The sequence below is a fragment of the Canis lupus genome, chromosome 21 (genome assembly GCF_048164855.1).
Source record: "Canis lupus baileyi chromosome 21, mCanLup2.hap1, whole genome shotgun sequence".
Lineage (NCBI taxonomy): Eukaryota > Metazoa > Chordata > Mammalia > Carnivora > Canidae > Canis > Canis lupus.
This window is the reverse complement of record NC_132858.1, coordinates 8,154,997-8,173,312: the sequence shown is the minus strand read 5'-3', so window position 1 is coordinate 8,173,312 and position 18,316 is coordinate 8,154,997. Positions and strand designations below refer to the sequence as shown.

The 18,316-nt window shown below is 56.7% G+C and overlaps 1 protein-coding gene across 3 annotated transcripts; it reads right to left on the bottom strand.

Annotated features, from left to right (window-relative positions):
• Positions 1–5,504: 5,504 nt before the first annotated feature.
• FADD (Fas associated via death domain) lies at positions 5,505–18,236 on the bottom strand. Of its 3 annotated transcripts, none has more exons than XM_072790301.1 (3): positions 17,861–18,212; positions 15,384–15,517; positions 5,505–5,668 (listed from the first exon to the last, which is right to left on the bottom strand). In XM_072790301.1, exons 1-3 carry the CDS (start codon positions 18,144–18,146, stop codon positions 5,651–5,653), a joined length of 438 nt encoding a protein of 145 aa, XP_072646402.1. In that variant the 5' UTR covers positions 18,147–18,212; the 3' UTR covers positions 5,505–5,650. The 3 variants fall into 3 exon arrangements, with proteins under 3 accessions (XP_072646402.1, XP_072646401.1, XP_072646399.1); XM_072790300.1 differs by lacking the exon at positions 5,505–5,668 and adding an exon at positions 11,495–12,264 and having other exon boundaries at positions 17,861–18,209; XM_072790298.1 differs by lacking the exon at positions 5,505–5,668 and having other exon boundaries at positions 11,495–15,517; positions 17,861–18,236.
• Positions 18,237–18,316: the final 80 nt, after the last annotated feature.

The window sequence follows — 18,316 nt, the reverse complement described above, 5'->3', positions numbered from 1 at the left end:
GGGTTGTGTAAGAAACAGGGAGGATGCGACACCTGGGTGGCTCAGTGGTTGGGCGCCTGCCTTCGACTCAGGTAGTGACCCTGGAGTCCCGGGATCAAGTCCCACATCGACTCCCCGCGTGGAGCCTGCTTCTCCTTCCGCCTGTGTCTCTGCCTCTCTCTTCTCAGTCTGTCTCTCATGAATGAATAAATAAATCTTAAAAAAAAAACACAACCCCGGAGGGGATGCTGACATTGGCATCAAGGCTGGAGAGGGGGCACTGCCCTGCCGGGCTCTGAAGAGCAGTGCTGGGGGCAGGAGCAGAGCCGGGCAGAGGAAAGGGGCAAGTGCAATCTTTTTGGTGTTAGGAAGTGGGGAGTCCTGGATGAGACTGGGAGGCCGACGTTCCAAAGTGGGGTGAAGGCAGGAGCTGCAGAGCCGGACATGGTCTCGAGGCCTCGGCGGGGATGTCTGCACCTGGTGCTCCCTGTGCTTCCCCATGGAGGGTGTCTTATTAACCCGCCGTCCTGCCCACACAGCCGCCAGCTGGGCCAGACAGGGCCGCCGCCTCTGCCAGCTCTAGCGTGGGACCAGGGCGCAGAGCTCGGTGTCTGAGGCTGGCGGGGGCCCTGCAGCTGCTGGCGGGAGCGAGGGGCATCTGAGCCCCGGGGTTCTTCCTCCCAAAGGTTGGGGGGCTGTAGCGACTTAGAATTAGCAGTCCTCGCTCCTGATTTGGCTTGGCCACCAAGGAGCTCTGTGATGTGAGCCTGCCTCTCTGAGCCTCAGTGTTTCCTTCTGTAAAATGGGATAACGTGTCTCTTCAGGGACGCTGGGAGCAATGAGGACACACTGTTTGTGGCACCCGGGAAGCATGCAGTGAACACTAGCCCCATTGCCTCCTTTTCTCTGGGCCTCAATTCCCACACCTCAGAAGTAAAGGTGATTGCTAAGGGTGGTGGGAAATCCATGGGGTGCTCCAGGTTGATCCTCTGCTGAGATGGGATGAGGGCCTGCTTCTGCCCTCTGCAGCCTTTTGCACATGGGATTTGCTTACAGGGAAGAAGTCCCCAAGGAGGAGACTTTATGGGGGTGTCAGGGGCCTGAGACCTGGGGAGGAGATGAGCAAGGAGCCCTGGCCCCTCAGGAAAGGCCATACAGGACAGCAGTGCCCAGGGTGGCTGCTGGGGGGCGTCCGTCCCTGGGGGGGCATTTGGAAATGCGGAGTGGGGGTTGGTTGTTGAGGAGAGCGTGGTTGCTACTTGACATTTAGTGGGTAGGTTGGGGCAGCGTGCTAGATGACACCAGTATCCCATTTCAGGAGGGTAGAAAGGGTGGCACAGGATGACTGTCATAAAAGGGAGGCACTGGGATTCTGGCCCCCGCGGCAGCACGGGTGGACCCCGAGGACACCGGGCTGGGAAACGGGCCAGATGCCAGAACATGCTGTAGGATCCATCACAGGGGTCCCTGGTCCCTGGAGCAGTTGGACTCGTGGACACAGGGTTGGGATGGTGGGCGCCAGGGGCCAGGGGTTAGTGTGTAATGGGGACAGAGTCTCTGGGTGGGGAGACATGATTCTGAAGACAGATGGTGCGGTGGCCGCACAACAGTGTGAGCGTGCTTAAGGCCACCTGGAAATGTTTTGTTTTTTTTTTAAGATTGTATTTATTTATTCATGAGAGACACACAGAGAGAGGCAGAGACACAGACAGAGGGAGAAGTAGGATCCCTGCGGGGAGCCCGATGTGGGACTCGATCCCAGGACCCCAGGATCACAACCTGAGCCAAAGGCAGATGCTCAACCACTGAGCCATCCAGGCGTCCCTGGAAATGGTTTAGATGGTACATTCTACGTCCTGCGCATTTTCCCAGAATACAAAAGGGGGGCATAGGTTCAGAGCCACTGCTCCTGACCCACATGCCAGAGCCTGCAGGAGAACGTGGAGAACCTCGTGGTTCTGGGCGACAGGACCGTAAAGAAATGTCTGGTGGGTCCAGATGGCTGGGGGGTAGGGTGGGGAGGTGGACAGCGAGGTATCCCCCCCCGTACCTGTCCCTCCCCTTTATGCTCAAAGGAGGAATCTGTGCCCCGATTCTTGTTCCCTGAGAAGGTGGAGGTGAACCAGCGACCCAGGGCTCACTGACCCCCCAACAGTGAATCCATCTTGGAATATGTCCTGCAAAGGGTCCCACTTTGTCGGTGAGAAGACCACCGATTTCCTCCCAGGCGTGGGTCACTAAAGACGGGGACAGATGTGGAGTGCGTGCCCCCGGGCGCTTTCCTGGGGGTGATCCCACTGCACGAGGCAGCGTAGACAGGCAATGCACGAGGCAAGTCTTCCTGGCTGTGCGAGCAAATGCAGTTGTGACCTACGTAGACCATCACGTGCTGGACACAGTCACACTTGGTAGGCATCTGGTCTTCCAAGTGCTTTTTATAAAAAGACTAAAGGCTTTTTCTTTCTTCCTGCCGGGGTTGGCGAGCTGAGGGAGCAGCTGAGCAGGTGGTCTCCCTCGCAGGGGATGGAAGCCTGGGCGGGCTGTGTGGTGTCCTCTGGTCGCTGGAGCACGTGGCCCCCAGACTTGGCTGCTTAGAGCAACGGAAGTGTATCCTCCCCTGGTCTGCAGGCCAGGGGTCCTCAAAACCGCGCGTCAGCTGGGCTGGCTCCTTCCGGAGGCTCTTGGGGAGGCTCCTCTGTCCCAGCTTCTGGCGGGTGCTGAAAATCCTTGGCGTTCCTTGGCGTGTGGCTGCGTGGACCTGGCCTCTGCCTCCGTCATCCTATGACATCCTCCCCTGCGTGTTGATCTGTCCAAATTTCATCTTCTTATGAGGACTCTGGTCACCGGGTTTAGGGTCCACTCGAATCCACTGTGACCTCATCTCGGTTACGCTGCATAGACCCTATTTCCAAATTTGGTTCCCAGGTCACGGTGCAGGGGATGAATTTTGGTGGAACACTGTTCAACCCAATGAGGGGGGGACGTGGAAGGGACCCCAAGTTGGGTTCCCTGCCTCTGTGGCCGTTCACATTCTCTGTGATCAGGGACCGAGAGGATGGGCCAGGTGGACGCCAGGAACGCTGCTCGCTTTACCTTCGGCAGGAATTCTTACCTCCGTGCCGCTCTGCTGGTGGGCAGGTGATTCATGCTGCCAGGCTCTGCCAGGATCTGCCCGGGGAGAGGCTGCCACACTGGGGGTGTTGGGTGAGCTCACCTGCCCACCTGATGGGAATGCCCGGCTCCCATGAGGGGCCTCAGCTGCTCGCCTGGCCTGAGTGAGGTGCCCCACGCCAGCCTCTGCCCTGGGGACGGCCACCCCGAGTGAGCCAACAGGTGTCTGTCTCCCGAGAACCTGATTCCTGTGGGCTGCAAGCAGGATGCAGCCTGACCAGGCAGGGGGAGGAGGAGCGGGGCAGGTTCCAGGAGTGAGCTGATAATAACGGGGCTGCCTTTGCCGCAGACACCACTTAGTGGGCAGGTGGCAAGACGTTCAGGTGTTTTCCACCCACGAGCCCTCGGAGGCCAGCATGAGTGTACTTTCCCACACGCTCTTCTGGAATGTTCCCACGGCTCCATCGAAGAGCGGACTCTCATTTCCCTCTCCTTGACCCCCGCCCTTGCCTGGAGCCCGAGTGACTCATACTAGGCTTGCCAGGTTGGGAGGAGGCCTGGGCTGGAGACCCGCAGCCAGAACCCAGGAGACTGGAGCGCGATGGGTGTCTCAAGCCACGGAGTCTTACAGTGGTTTGTTTGCACGAACAGATCATGGGGCCATCAGCCCACTTCTCTGAGGTGAGGTGAGGAAAATGAGGCCCGAGAGTGGAGACAAACTTGCCCAGGGCTGTACAGCAAACAGAAGGGAGAGTCTGAACCCAAAGTCGGGGTGGGGTCAGACCTCCAGGCCCCGGCTGCATGGCCAACTTACCCACCAGTATGGGTCTGTGGCGCTGTTGCCTGGCCGGGAAGAATGCCGCTGGAAGTCTTTCTTGCAGGTACGGAAGGAACAGTGCTGGGCTCAGGTTGGGGACCTGGCTGCTGAGGGTCTGGGCCACCTTGCCCTCAGCCTCGCTCTCTTGGCACACCTATGTCTCATGGTGGGCGCGGGGGTGGCTCACCGCTTTGTTGATCCTGTTTCTGAGCACCTGCTGTATGCCTGGCTCCTGGCATGTTGCCATGCTCCCCTCTCTTGCGGTCTAACAGTGACAGCTAGCATGTCCTGGGGGCTGGTACTGGGCTCTTTTTCTAAGGGCTTGATAGGTATTGAGTGATCTAACCCTTCACGACCATTTTACAGACCAGCAGGACGAGGCAGAGAAAAGCAATGTAACTCCCCCGTGTCCCACTCAGCAGGTGCAGGCCTGGTGGTCTGGCTCTGGAGCCGGTGCTCATAACCACAACAAGATGCATGAGAAGTGGGTGTGAGATGATGAGCCAGTGTCATCTCTGAGTGGAGTGTGAGGAGGAGGCATGCAGCTGCGGGAGATTCGGGACATGGAGCTCCGGAGGGCGATGAACACGCCGGCTGCTTGGAGCTGGGCTGCTCATTGTGGCCGAGTGCACGGGGCCCCGGGGAGCGTGGATGGCCAGGTGGTCCCAGGCCACAAGTGGGGGCGGTCGATGGGGTGCTGCGGGAAGCACGCTCTCTCCTGCCAAGCTGCGCTTTGGGCCCACAGGGCATGTCCAGCCCGCTGATTTTAGGGAGCAGTGAGGTAAGGGACCTGGCACTAACTTGCTCTGAGTCACGTGGTAAGAAAGTCGCTCCCATGTCAGTGACTGGCCAGTCCTGAATGCATGGAGACAGTCTTGGGCCAATGATGACTAATGTCTTCTTTAACAAAAACAGTAGCCCTCGCGTCCAGAGCCTGAAAGGGCAGCCGGTTTTATTGACAATTTCAGAATATTATTTCTTCATTCCTTTTTACAGTCACTGTCTGCTTAACCCAACCGATACTGTGTTTCTGAAATCCCCAAACCACAGCGGCTTCAGGGAGAGAAGTTTATTTCTCTCAAACAAATGCAGGCCTGAGATAAAACCTCGAGAGCTGGTGGAGAGGCTCCAAGTTTCACCAGGGGCCCTGGCTCCTTCTGTCTTCTTGTGTTTCCTCTCATGGCCCAACGGAGCTGCCAGTGCTCCAGTTATTACGCCTGTGTTCCAGAAGGAAGAAGGGGATGCTGCAGCATGCATCCACCTGCTGCTCCTGCTCACATGCAGAACTCCGGAGGATGTCTGCACTTCACTGCAAGGTGAGCTGGGAAATGAGCCTGAGTTCTGGGCAGCTGTGCCTCAGCTGAACATCAGGGGCCTCTCGTAAGGAAGGTGTGAACAGACCCTAGCACTGCCCGCCTGCAGAAGGCTTTCCTTTTGTGATGGAGACATCAAGCTCTCTCTTTAATTTATAATTAAGATCTGTGAGCCATGCGCCCCATTTGTGCAAAAGAGTCAACTTATTTTTTTATTTTATTTTTTAAAGACATCTTGATTTCTTTTTTTTTTGTAAAGATTTTATTTATTTATTCGTGAGAGACACAGAGAGAGGGGCAGAGACACAGGCAGAGGGAGAGGCAAGCTCTCTTCGGGGAGCTCGACATGGGACTCCATCCCAGGACCGCAGGATCATGACCCGAGCCAAAGGCGACGCTCAGTCACTGAGCCACCCCGGTGTCCTGAGAGTCACCTTAAAGAAAAAAGCTAAGGAAGCAGAAGAGCAGGTGGTTACGAGGCTAAGGTAAAAACAGCCAAGCTGGCCCTGGGGGCACTGTGCCTCGGGAAAGGCGGGAAGGTGCTGGGACCCCGGAAATACAAGGGGGTCAGGTTCCATGCTCAGGAGGAGGGGCCTGGCGCAGAAGAGATGGAGGCAGGGGCATGGGGAGGAGGCAGGTGCCTGTTCCAGGAGAGGCAGAGAGCATCTGAGCATCAAGCATCGAGCCAGGCACAGGAGCTGGGAGGCCAGAAGTGGGGGTCAGGGGGAAGAAGGGGCCCCTGCCCGCAGGGGTGGGGAGGCCTGCCTCTCTTCACTCTGGAAATAGGAGCCAAGGCTGTTGGTGCGGTGGGGGCGGGGCGGTGTAACTTGGAGCAGGCCTCTGGACCCTACAGGGGGATAGGTCAGGGGTCAGCAGGTGGGAGGCTGCTGAGAGGAGCCCAGGGGCCTGGTAAGCTGGTTCCTCGCGGTCAGGAAGAAGTGTGTGACCAGAGCCCAGTGGGGGCAGTACGTGGGGCCAGGTGCATGTGTGCACGGCACCGACCTTGTCTGCATTGTCCCCTTGTGTCCTCAGGGCACAGTAGACTTGCCACTGTTCTGTCCCTGTTGCACAGCAAAGGACGCTGGTGCCTGTGGCGTCACAGCATGCAGGTCCAGGGTCTGGGGTCCGGGGCCCAGCTGCTCCCAAGGCCCACAACAGTGCCCAGTGTGAGGGTGACTGAGCACACGCGCTGGTCAAGGAGCGAGTCGGGGGAGGGAGGGCCAGTCTCCTGCCTCCAGCCCCAGGGCTCTCCAGCAGAAGCTGCCCTGGACTCTGTGGCAGGCAGGCAGCCTCTGTTGGGGAGCCTTGACTTTCCCAAAATAAAAGGGTGTGGGGACCGGAAGTGTGGCTCCCTGTCTCCACCCTGACTTCTCTGGGCGGGAAGCCAGTCGACGGGGTTATTTCCAGGGCTGGCTGGCTGCGCTTTCAGCAGAGTGTTTCTGGAGCACACACCAGCCTTGTTTCAGTTTTGTGGGTGCTCCCACGCGGGGCAGAGATGCTCCCCAGTGACAGCCTGCGGTGACACCGCCCAGGGAAGCCCCGGACAGGACACAGGCTGGGATGGGCTTCGCCCCCACCCTGGACCCGGCGCTTTCTGGGCCTGCAGGGCTGCTCAGGGAGCTAGAAAGTGCTGCAGGGCAGGAAGGTGCTTGGTGTGGCAGAGCCCGGGAAGCCCCCACTCTCCCACCTCCTACTGCCACAACCCCCCCACCCATGCACCTGCACTGCTCACCTGTCTCAGGGGGAAAACTGCCTCCCTCAACCACAGCCCCAGGCACCCGTGAAGCTGAAGCCAGAGGCAAGCCCTCCAAGCACCTCAAAAGCAGCCGAAGCTGCTAGACGGCCGTAAGGAAGGCACTGAGTCCTTTAGAAGCGACTGTACCTCTCTTTCTGCGTGTGCTGTTTCCCCTCCTGACTCAGCCCACGCTGCAGTACAGCGCTTGGCCATCTAGTTGTTGTTTTGTCTTCTCATTTTCTGATGAACAAATGCACTCCCCGGATCGCTGGGAAACTGAGGCTCACAATCATGTCATTGTCCTGCTTCAAAGATGCTACCGGCTCCTTTTTGTCTAGAAGCTAAATTCAGGCCTTTCCTTTGCTCTTGGGCTGCAAACAGCCCCCTCAGCCTGCCAGGAACCAGCCCCATGACTCCATCCTCTGGCTGCCTCCACAAGGAGCCCTCCAATTTCTCACCTCCTGGCCTTTGCACTTCTTGTTTTCCCCATGCCTGACCTGCTCACCATCTGGAGAACTCCTATGTATCCTATGAAACCCAACTCCAAAAGCCCCTTCCTGGAAACACACTTAGGGGCTTGGAACTGGCATGAGCCTCGGGTTCCAGTCTGAGCTTCACCTTGTGACCTGACAAATCACTTCAGCTCTTGGGACTGGCATCTTGTCATTGTTTCTGTGTCTCCCGTTATACCTGGAAGCCCTCAACATTGGGCCCCACACTTTGTTCATCCCTGAGTCCTCGCCTCCATCCCCAGTGCCTAAGGCAGTCACCACCTCTTGATGATCACAACTCAGTGTTGCCCCACAGCAGCCCTAGGGGAAGGTGGGAGTGCCCCAACTTTACTCACAGGAAGTGCAGGGTTGGGGGCTCAACAGCAGGAGATGGTAGGTGCTTACAGGCAAAGGCCCGCTCCCTCCCCCAGTGGGGCCCAGCACTGAATGCAACGTCATGGGGACTGGAGGGCCCAGCTGCAGGGGACTCTGTGGGTGTCAGAAGCATCCAGTGCCCCCTCCCCCTGCCCCCTGGAGGAGGCTGGAGCCCAGGCAGGGAGGGAAGAGGGTGAATCACCCCGTTTGTTTGGCACATTGGGTGGCAGAGCCTCGCAGATTCACCTGAAACCCAAACCAAAACCAAATCCGTGAGTGCCATTGCCAGCTGGGTGGACAGCGGACCTGAAACTCCAGACTCAGCAGCCCGGGCGCCCGGAGGTGACCGCCTGCCTCCCGGGGACACACCCCCTCCCTGTCCCCTGCAGCTCTGGCTCTGGCTTGGGGCTTGCGGCGGATGCCCCCCAACCCCCCCGTGGCCCTGGGGGTCCTGGCCTGGGCAGAGGTTAGAGCTAGGGCAGTTCCTGCTACTCTTCAGGGTGATGAAACCATCACTGTGCCCCAGGCAGTGGTGAGGCAATGCACGGCCCCACCCAGGGCTGAGTCAGACTCTCTGGGGGTGGGGCCCTGGCATCAGAGTTGGAACACACTTTCAGAAGATTCTTGGAGGCGTGGGGGGTGGTGGGCAGGTGCGGAGTTCCCTCCCACCTGCCACCTCGGCCCTGGCTTCTCCCTGTCCTCCCTTTCCAGGGTCTGGGCTCTGCCCGTCTGGAAGTCGGCTCCCGCCCTCACCAAGTCCTCACTACCTTGCCCGCTGGACGCCCCCTCGAACCTCCAGGGCACCTCCCTCTCTCATGCCCCACACAGATGCCAGACCCCAGATTGGAAACTGCTCCTGCCGGTCCCTCCAGCAGCACCTGCGACCCCAAGCCCCCATCCAGTGGCCTTCGAACAGGGCTCCCATGGTCCCTCTAGCGCCCTCCAGTCCAGTCGACAGCCAAGGCTGGAAAAATGCAAATCTGATCACACGGCCTCTACTGGCCTTCCTGGGCTCTCAGGGCGTAAGTCAAACTCAAGGGAGGCTGTCGCTGCAACACAGAAATGGCAAACAAAAGGGAACAGAGCTCGGAGTGGTTGACGCCACCCAGCTAGGCGTTCAAGGGCAGTTGGGGGTGGGGGGCCCGGGTCTCTTGCGGAGCCGCTCCAGGGGATCGTGGAGCTGGCACTGCCACCAAAACCATCACCAGACCTTTGTCATGCTGCTTAGTCTGCACCATGCGCCCCAAGAGACTGCCTTGCCCTGCCCTTCCCAGCTGCTTCACTGCTACCTGTCCCTCGTCCCTCACAGAGGCTGCCTGGTCCACCCAGCCCTGGGCAGTCCCCCAGAGCTCCCTGGGCCTTCCGTCAGGGATCCCATGTCTGTTCTTGTGATTGCCGATGTCTGTCTGGAACAGAAAGTTCCCTGAAAGCCCCTGTCCTTGCAGTGTCTGCCGCACCTAAGTGTTCAGCATACGCTTGTTGAAAAACCAACAGGCTCTTTAACCCTAAACTTGCATTCTTTCACCTATGAACGCCTGCCTGCCTTTCAAACCTGTCTATCGATCTGGCAGGAGAGGGGTGAGGGGACCGTCTAAGATGCTCCGTGGGTGCCTGAGACTGTGGACGGTACTGAACCCCACATACTGTTTCCCATACACATGCGCCTAGGATACATTTTCATTTCTAAATGCGGTGCAGAGATGGATGACACTACAAATGAAAAGGGATGATTACAACAATGTAGGGTGGGTGGAAGTTAGGTGAGCACAGCCCCTCTCTCAGAATACCTTGCACTAACCTCACCCTGCTCCTCGGGCAATGCGGATGAGGGGGACGGGGCAGCAGCTGCTGCTATGTGTTGTGCCATCACCAGGATCAGGGATCACCTGGGCAGGCCAGCTGCTGGTGAGGAGTAACTGGGCCAGCGGGAAGTGAGCCTGCGGGTTAGGGGTGGGGGGTGACGGTCGTGTTGTCCCTACAAGCAGACGTAGCCAGTTCTCGAAGTGGTCAGAGCCCAGTCTTTAATCTGACAGCACTCTCCTTCCTGCTCCCATCTGGCCTCCTGGCTTCCTCCTGCACACCCAGCAGGCCCAGGACCTCTGCATGGGAGGGGCGAGGCAAGTGACCCCCCTGCGATGGCTCAGTACCCCCTTCCCCCCAACCCAATCTGAAACACTATCTTTATCATATTCTAAATTCCCACGCGACCATCTTCGCTGCAAATACCAGATCCAAGCAAATCTTAAAATTTTTGAAAACCAAGTGTTGGCTCTGCAGACAAGGAGCTCGGGGCAGAGCCAGTGGGTTCAGGGGCTTTGTGGGCTGCGTGTCTGTGCTGTCTCTGTGCCATGCTGTGGCTGGGGTCCAGGACCCTCCTTCAGGGCTTGCCCTGTGCCCCGGCCACATAGCACAGTGGGCACTCGAACCTGGGCAGTGGACTCGGAGGCCAGCCTCCCTGAAAGGTGAAAGATGATGTAGCCTCCTAGTCTTGCCCATCTACACACATGTATCTATTTCCTACAAGTCTCTGGTTTACAATCTGGGGTGTTAGTGGGGCTGGACGACATAGGCTTCCTCCCCCCCACTCCTCCACAGGATTCGGTGGTCATCTAAGAGGCACTGGGACTGCTTCCCCAGGTGGCATCACTGCCTCCAAAGACCTCTGGAATTGAAACTGTGATTTGAGTGTTAGGACTTAGCCAAGCCAGTGTAAAGCCAAGTCCTTTTAAAACCGTCACTCAGAAACCATTAAAATGAGGACATTTAGCGACCTTTACAACGTGCCAATCATTCCCAGACACACCTCATCTCTTTGAACCCCACAATAACCCACTGAGAGGGTCTCATCAGGTGAGCAAGGGGGGTTGGAGGTTGTGTTCTGCTGTGGGGGGTCACCCAGCCAGGTCAAGTTGCTTCATGAATTCATGGGCAGCCCACAGCAAAGGGGTGTACACTCTTAAATGCACATGGCATCAACCCTGCCTGGAGAGAGGGACCCTTGGGATGGCCTGCGGGGATTCAGGGGGTGAGAGACACCCTCCTGGGGTCCCTGGAGGGACCTTGCTGGGACTAGGTACCATGAGGACACAATGGCCAGGGGCACTGGCATTGGTGACGGATGGAGGGGTGGCCTGCCTGCATCTGCCCAAGCAGGCAGTCACAGCCTGACCGCCCCTGTGTGCACCCAGGTGAGGGGGGGCGGGGGGCGGTCAGACAAGGCTGCCCTAAGACTGGCTGTCTGAGCAGGGCTGTAGGTCCAGTAGGGACCGGGGGTCCGGACGGAGAGAACAGCAGGGTGGGAGTTCAGGGACGAGGTGTGCAGGGCTGGGCGGCCCTACTGTGCATCATGATGCTGCCTGTCAGGCTGATCCCAAGGGGTCTGGGGACCCTTGGAGCTGGGTTTCTCCAGCTAGAAACCCCTTTGGGCAGATAACAGGGACCCAGTCTCCCAGTGATGAGCAAGGTTTTATTGATCATGTTACTTCAATACCTACAAACACAAGGTCAGATAGAAGCTTATGCTTCTGGCCCTCATGAATTATAAAATGCCAGTAAAACTACAAACCAAGGAGAGAAAACCCTCAAGACACAATTTAGGTTAATATCACAGTTAAATGCATAGTTAATATGATGTAGGATTTTTTTGTGTGTGGTAAAATGTAGATAAAAAATCTATCCTTTGAACCATTTTTATTTAATTTTAATTTTTGTTGTTTTACAGATTTCATTTATTCATGAGAGACGGAGAGAGAGGCAAGAGAAGCAGGCTCCCTGCGGGGAGCCTGATGTGGGACTCAATTCCAGGACCCCGGGATCACAACCTGAGCAGAAGGGAGATGCTCAACCACTGAGCCACCAGGGGCCCCTTTGAACCATTTTTAAAGTGCCACCGAGCACATTCACAGTGTTGTACAAACATTCCCACCACCCCAGTCCAGAACTTTGCCATCCTAAACGGCTCTGCGCCATGAAACACATTTTGCTGAAACAAAATATTGTCACCTGGTGTCTAGACTGTTGACAGGCAGGTTTGGGAGATCGGGAGGCCTCATGCCTGCCTGATGCTTGGGGTGACCCAAAGGCCCACAATGTTTTTCTATTCAAGCCATACCACGAAAGCTTCATCCACAGGTCACGTGCTCTGGCTCAGTGAAATGGGATTCTGTTCCTTGTTGACATGAACGTAGTTGGCATACACGTGTGACTCTTGCCATACTGTCACTCGGTCGGTGACTTAAGAAACAGGGCTTCTTTGATGAAAGAGGATCTCAGCTGCAAGTTTTCCCCATGGAAGGGAAGTTCTGCCTTTCTGTTGAAATATGTCCAGTGACTAGCCATCGTCACGTGAGCACATGCTGCTCCAAGTCATGCTTGTTGGCTGGCTCCAAACATAACGCACAGAATCACGTGGTTAGAAAGCAGTCCGCAAGATGAGTCAGGGGCCTTATCACGGAAGTACAAATACAAAAGTAAAAGATAAGATGCATGGAGAGCTTGCCGTTGCTAGGTCAAGGTTCTGGAGTATGGTACTGCTGTGTCTGGGGGCTGACGGAGGGTGGGGAAGAGGAGAGGCAGGGCTCTGGAGAGAAGGGATGGGGCTCGGTGTGTGTGTGTGTGTGGGGGGGGGTAGGGGACCCCATCTGTACCTTGGGCAACAGGGTAGATTGTGGTGCCAGGCCTAGAGACACAAGCAGGGGGAGCTGCAGAGTCTGTGTGCAATGGGCGGAATGCCTGAGCCCCTGATGCCTGTGGCCTAATCCCTGGACCTGTGAATGTGTAATTGGTCCTGTCACAAAGGTGATAGTTCTAGCCAGACGTCGGTAGACCTGTCCCAGAACACCTTCCACTTCAAAGTGGTGGTTGAAATCCATGGTGGGGACAGGCTCAGACGTGAAGGTGACAAGTGACACCTCAGGACCTGCGGCCATGAGCTGGGTTCAAGTGAAGTGAAATCATAAGGAATAGAACCTCTGGGGCTCTGGGTGAAATGTTACTGCTTATTTCCAAGATACCTGATGAACAAGTGGCTACAGATTTGGGCAAGCACTTGGTATTTATCTAATTGCCCCTTTCTAGGGGGAAGCCACCAGGGGCAGAGGGTCTGACTCTAGTGGTCTCTGGGGACACTCCCACCAAATAGTCCAGCTTACATTCATTCTTATATGTGGTAGACAATTAAAACACATTACAGAAAGTATAAATATTATCATTCAAAAAATCATCAATTTCAAACGCTTGGTGCTTGCTTATCTTTCCATTTCCAGTGCTTAAGTAAGCATCTGTCCTTTTACCTCACAAGGTAGGGGAACCTGTATGCTTCCCGAGGGCAGGCTGCTTGTCCTGTCGGCTCGCATCAATGCCGGCCACGGTGCTCCTTATGGCAGAAGCCTCCTGACTGTTCACGTGTAAACCGGTTGAACAAATGGGGGCTCTGAGCCACTGTCTTCTGGGGGCAGCTTCCTGGGCAAGTCCACCCGGTGTCACCAGGCTGTACAGCTCTGCACTGCACGGCCCAGTGGTGCAGGATGGAGACTCTTCGCCCACCATTTTTTCCGAGCCTCAGAACTCAGATCTCATCCTCAAGAGGTCAGGCTGCTCCAGAGCATGCTCCTTCTTCTCACCACATGGACTGGAGCTGCTCTCCATGGAGGTCTTGGGGTATGAGTGGTGGGAAAAATCCAGTGCCTTCACAGCATGTGGGACTGAGAGATGGGCTACAGGAGCAAGCCAGTGACAGAGCCATGACAGAGCTGGGGACCAAGGCCTGTCTGCTTGTGGCTGGGGAAAATTTCAAGTGCAGAAATCACAGGTCTTTGAAGTTTCTATCAAACACATGGTATGATGGAAGGTTGGGGCTCCTCTCGGGTGTGAGAGGCATGCAGGGGGATATAGGGCAGAGGTCAGGATGTTTGGCATTTACCCTTTCAGCAGCTTATCTCATAAATCATGAATGTTAAAACCTATGAAATCAGCTTCTGTTCAAGAAACAGGGACACATTTTTCAACAAACCTACTTCCAAAAGCTACCCATTAGCCAAGCCGCTGACATTTATTGACAGTGCTGACGTGTCTATCATCCACAGAACTCGCTCTGACCAAAGGCCTGAAGAGGCAGGTGCGCGGGCAGGTGGTGGAAACATAACAGTGCATGACACAGGGCCAGGCACACTGGAATGCGCCCGAGACTGGCTCAGCTCCTCGGTAGCACCCTGCTTGTGAGCCGGCCAGGAACACAGGCAATTGGGGTCTACAGAGCAAGGCCACTTCTCTCTCATTTCCTGCCGTGGCCCCAGACCCTCAGTGCCTGGCATCATTACGTCCTTGCTGAAGGTGTGCAGGGGCTCAAAGGCTGGTCCATGGCTTAGCAGGACAGTGTGCTCAGGATCTCAACAACCTAAGGCCAAGATGGTGTGGCATGACATCACATGAGGCTTTCCCAAGTTAATAGCCAAAAGGCCTGAACCAGGGATGGCCACGTGGCTCTCTGATGCATCTCAGAGACAGGTGGGTCCGAAGCTGGTGAAAAGTGGGCCTCTAGCAGACCTGTTTATGCCTCAATAGAATTATCTTAGAAGCAAGAAGACCAAGTAGGGACATTTTTAAAATGACAGGAGCCAGCTCCCTTTATAAATCTGTTATCAGAACACTGATTTTGATACAAAATAGTTAACACACTATAGCATCACAGAAGGCACAATATTTCTAAGGACTCACATTTATAGGGCACTGACTGTGTTTCAATCACCTCAGGCACTTAACGGTCCTACAGCAGGCCGTCCTCACAAACCTTCCTGTCTCCTAACACCCTCAAGGGCCATGACCCCAACAGGTCTCCCTATGCCACTGGCTCTGGCGTATGGGGCTATACTGATGGCCTCCAAGCCTCTGACCAACTGTGGCAGCAGCAGAATAGCCCGGTGGTCACAGTGTGGACTCCGGAGCCTGACAGCTTTGGCTCCACTCCCAGATAAATGACACAGATAACTGCTGATTTTTACACTCTTTCTGTGCTGGACATAGATCCAAAACGTCCTCCTGCAGGCACTGATTTAATGGCACAAGAGGCTGTTTCAAGAGCGATCATGAGGAATAAATGAAGGCATCTGCACGGTGCCCCAAGCCCCAGCTGGCACAAAGTATGCACTCGATGGATGCCCACTGATTGAGAAGCCAGCTGTGGCTTGTGGCTCGAGTGCCGAGGTGTCTTGTCATAGCTCACTGCCAGGTCTTCGAGGCACTGGTATGGAAGTACTTAGTTAACCTTGGTGGGGGAACCAAAGTTCAAGCTGTGTGGATGCCTTTGGGCCCTTGGAGGGGCCCCTGGGTCACCAAGGGGTCCCCAAGGCAGGCCTGTCTGAGTCCCATGACCTCAAGGACATAGTAGTGCCACCACCGCCACCTCTACTGCTCTTGCTCTCATTCTCCAGGCCTCGGGCCTGCTGTTCCTCCTCAATGAGGTCGGCCACCAGGTTCAGCTGGCAGGCCCTGAGCGCCCTCACCAGGTGGGACACTGCTGCGTCCTCCCTCCTGGAGCTCTTCCAGACTCTCAGCGACTCCCTCACCTGCTCAGTCAGGTTGCGGGGGTACTTCTCCTCGATGGCATCAATCTTAGCATCGGTCACTTTAAGGTAACGAGCCAGTCTCCTCCAGTCCTTCCCCACGTTATCACATATGATGTCAAATGCTGCACGCAGATCTGCGGAAAGAAAAGGATTTACCAGAAGCTTGAGGAGCTCTTCAGAGACAAGTAATCCCACATTCCCAGTGGGCTTCTCAGGGCTGACCTAAATGCTGGGTATATAGGAGGTCCACTTGCAGAGGCTGGAGTCACCCAGCAGTAGAGACGTCAGGAGGTCATAGAAAGCCCAAGGATGGCCTCCCGTCCTGCCCTAAGCCCACTCTCAAAACACTATCCAAAAGGTGTGGCCTGCTGAAGACGTGACTGGGCTGGGGTGGGTGGTAGTGCAGGTAACCACTTAGATGGGGGAAACTGAGGGAGGGCCTGTGAGATGTCTAAAGGAAGGAAATGGAATTGCTCCCCCATCCCACCCTGTAGTGGGTTAAATGGTGGCCTCTAAGAAGTTATGTCCACCTCATATCCCTGGAACTATGCACATTAATTTATCTGGAAAAGGGTCTTTGCAGATGTGACGAAGTGGAGGATCTGGGATGAGATCATCCTGGACTGTCCAGGTGGGCCCTAAACACAGTGACCAGCAGCCTTATAGGACACACAGAAGAGGCCACATGACCACAGAGCCAGAAACTGGAAGGATGTGGCAAAATGCCTGGAGCCCCCAGAATCTGGAGGTGGGGGAAGGATGCTGTCCTAGAGCCTCCAAACAAAGCCTGGCTCTGCTGACAGTTTGACTTCTGGCTTCTGGCTCCAGGATTGGGAAAGAGTCAAGTCCATGTTGCTCCAAGGCCCCATGTTGGGGGTCCTCTGTATGGCAGCCCCAGGGTGCTAAAATAACCCAATTCTTATTTTGGAAGCTGCCTGGACTGACCATCAGTCTTTGGTCCGGGGCTAGGACGTCCTCACTTCCTGAAAAGCCACCCCTGAGATCAGCAGGTGGGGCACTACAGACCCTAACAGGCTATGTCTAGAATGGTGGGCGAGCAGAGGACAAAATGCTGCTTAGAGGCCCCAGCAGATGTGCATCTTCAGTTACAAACCCCCACGACACCGTCAGCCAGTGTGACAACTCTGCGTTCCAGCCCCTGGAGGTAGGCAGGTGGGCACTTGTCTTACTGTGATCATTGGTGCAGAGGGGGAAGCCGAGGCACAGAGAAGCCAAGTGATTTTCCTGATGTCATACAGCTAGACAATGGCACAGCCAGGGAGTGAAACCGTTGACTGTCTCATGCGGGTCCACTCTTAACCATGATGCTATCCTGTCTTCTGTGCGAGAGTCATACAGGACGGGCCCTCATCACCCCACCCACACCTGCTCACCTCTGGTGTACTCTCCTGCATCATACAGGATCTACACACATGTAAATCTAAAATGTTATTATCTGTGTTTTGTGGACTACCTTTTAAACGTATTACGTCCACAATCTCCCCTCCGTTGAGTGTCCTTTAAGATGTAACTCTTATAAGTCCTGTTTTGTTTGCACAGCCGAGAGTTTATGTACATATATGGGTGCGTGTGTGTGTCAGACAAGAAATCTGAATTTGCCCCAATCTGCACCAGGAAGCACAAGTCTTTACGGAGTAACACCTGTGCTGCGACAGGTCTGTCCTGTTTGATTTGGTGATGGAAGGACTGATGCCAGGGCAGAGCTTCGGGACTACATGGGGTTTCCCCAAAGCGCTCCCCCTCCCCGTCCCCCTTCCCGGGCTCTGAGAACACAGGCCCCGCTGAGAAGCCCTGCTCTACTCAGGTCTCATTTACCCCTCGAAGCCTCTGCAAACCCTAGAGAAGGGTGGAGAGCACGGGGTAGGAAGCCACACAGCTCGGACTCGGTCAGAGGGGAGGGGGACTGCAGAACCTACGACGGGGCTAGTGAAAACCAGAACGCGGCGGCGGAGCTGGTTTCAGTACTGCTCGGGGTCAAGGGCGCCAGCGGGTATTCCCAGAGGCAGAAAGCCCAGGGAAGCGGCGGGGCAGGCCCACCCAGCTCCGCCCAGAGGGGAGCCACGCCCTGTCCTGTGGAGTAGCTTCCACCGCAGCCGGAAGAAGCGGAGTCACCGAGAAAACACTGAACTGGGTGTGTGTGTGCGCGCGTGTGTGTTCATGTTTTCCAACCCAAAGTAAGTTAACTTTTAGGAGTTTTGGCTCTCCCGTCTGCAAAGGGGGCAGCTCACCCGCCTCCCAGGAGCGTCTAGGAGAAAACCTGCTCCAATCAGACCCGGGAAAGGTTAGCGCGCTGCTGGCGGGTCACAACGACAGCTGGGCGAAGGGGCCGTGTCCCCGCCCCGGGCTGGCTCGGTCGGTCCCCTAGCCCCCGGGTCCCCGCGCTCCCACCTCCCCGTGCCCCTCCCCCACCCACCCCCGCTCCCACCTCCCCGTGCCCCCCCCCCCCCCCCGCCTACCTCGCTCCTCCGGAGGGGCCCCGCCCGCCGCGCCCGCCTCGAAGTCGTCCAGGAGCCGCAGCAGGTCCTGGCGCCGCAGCGAGGCCAGCAGCTCGCGAAGCAGCCCGGTGCGCTCGGCGTCCAGCTCGTTCTGCTCGAGCAGCACGTTGAAGAGGTCGAGGCCGCTGTGCACGCGCTCCAGCTTCCTCTTGCCCACGCGGCCCTGGCACAGGAACTTGAGCTCCGTCAGCTCGTCGCTTGACAGGCCGGTCGACACCGAGTGCAGCAGCACCAGGAACGGGTCCATGGCGGCGGGGCCCAGCCCGGCCCAGCCCAGCCCAGCCCAGCGCGGCCCGGCCCTCCGCTCGGCGGCCCCGCGGCCCCCGGAGGCCCAGCTTCCCCGTCACGCGGCTGCGCCACCGGCCCCGGCCGCGCCCCGCGCCCCGCGCCCCGTCCCCGTCCCCGGCCCCGGCCTCC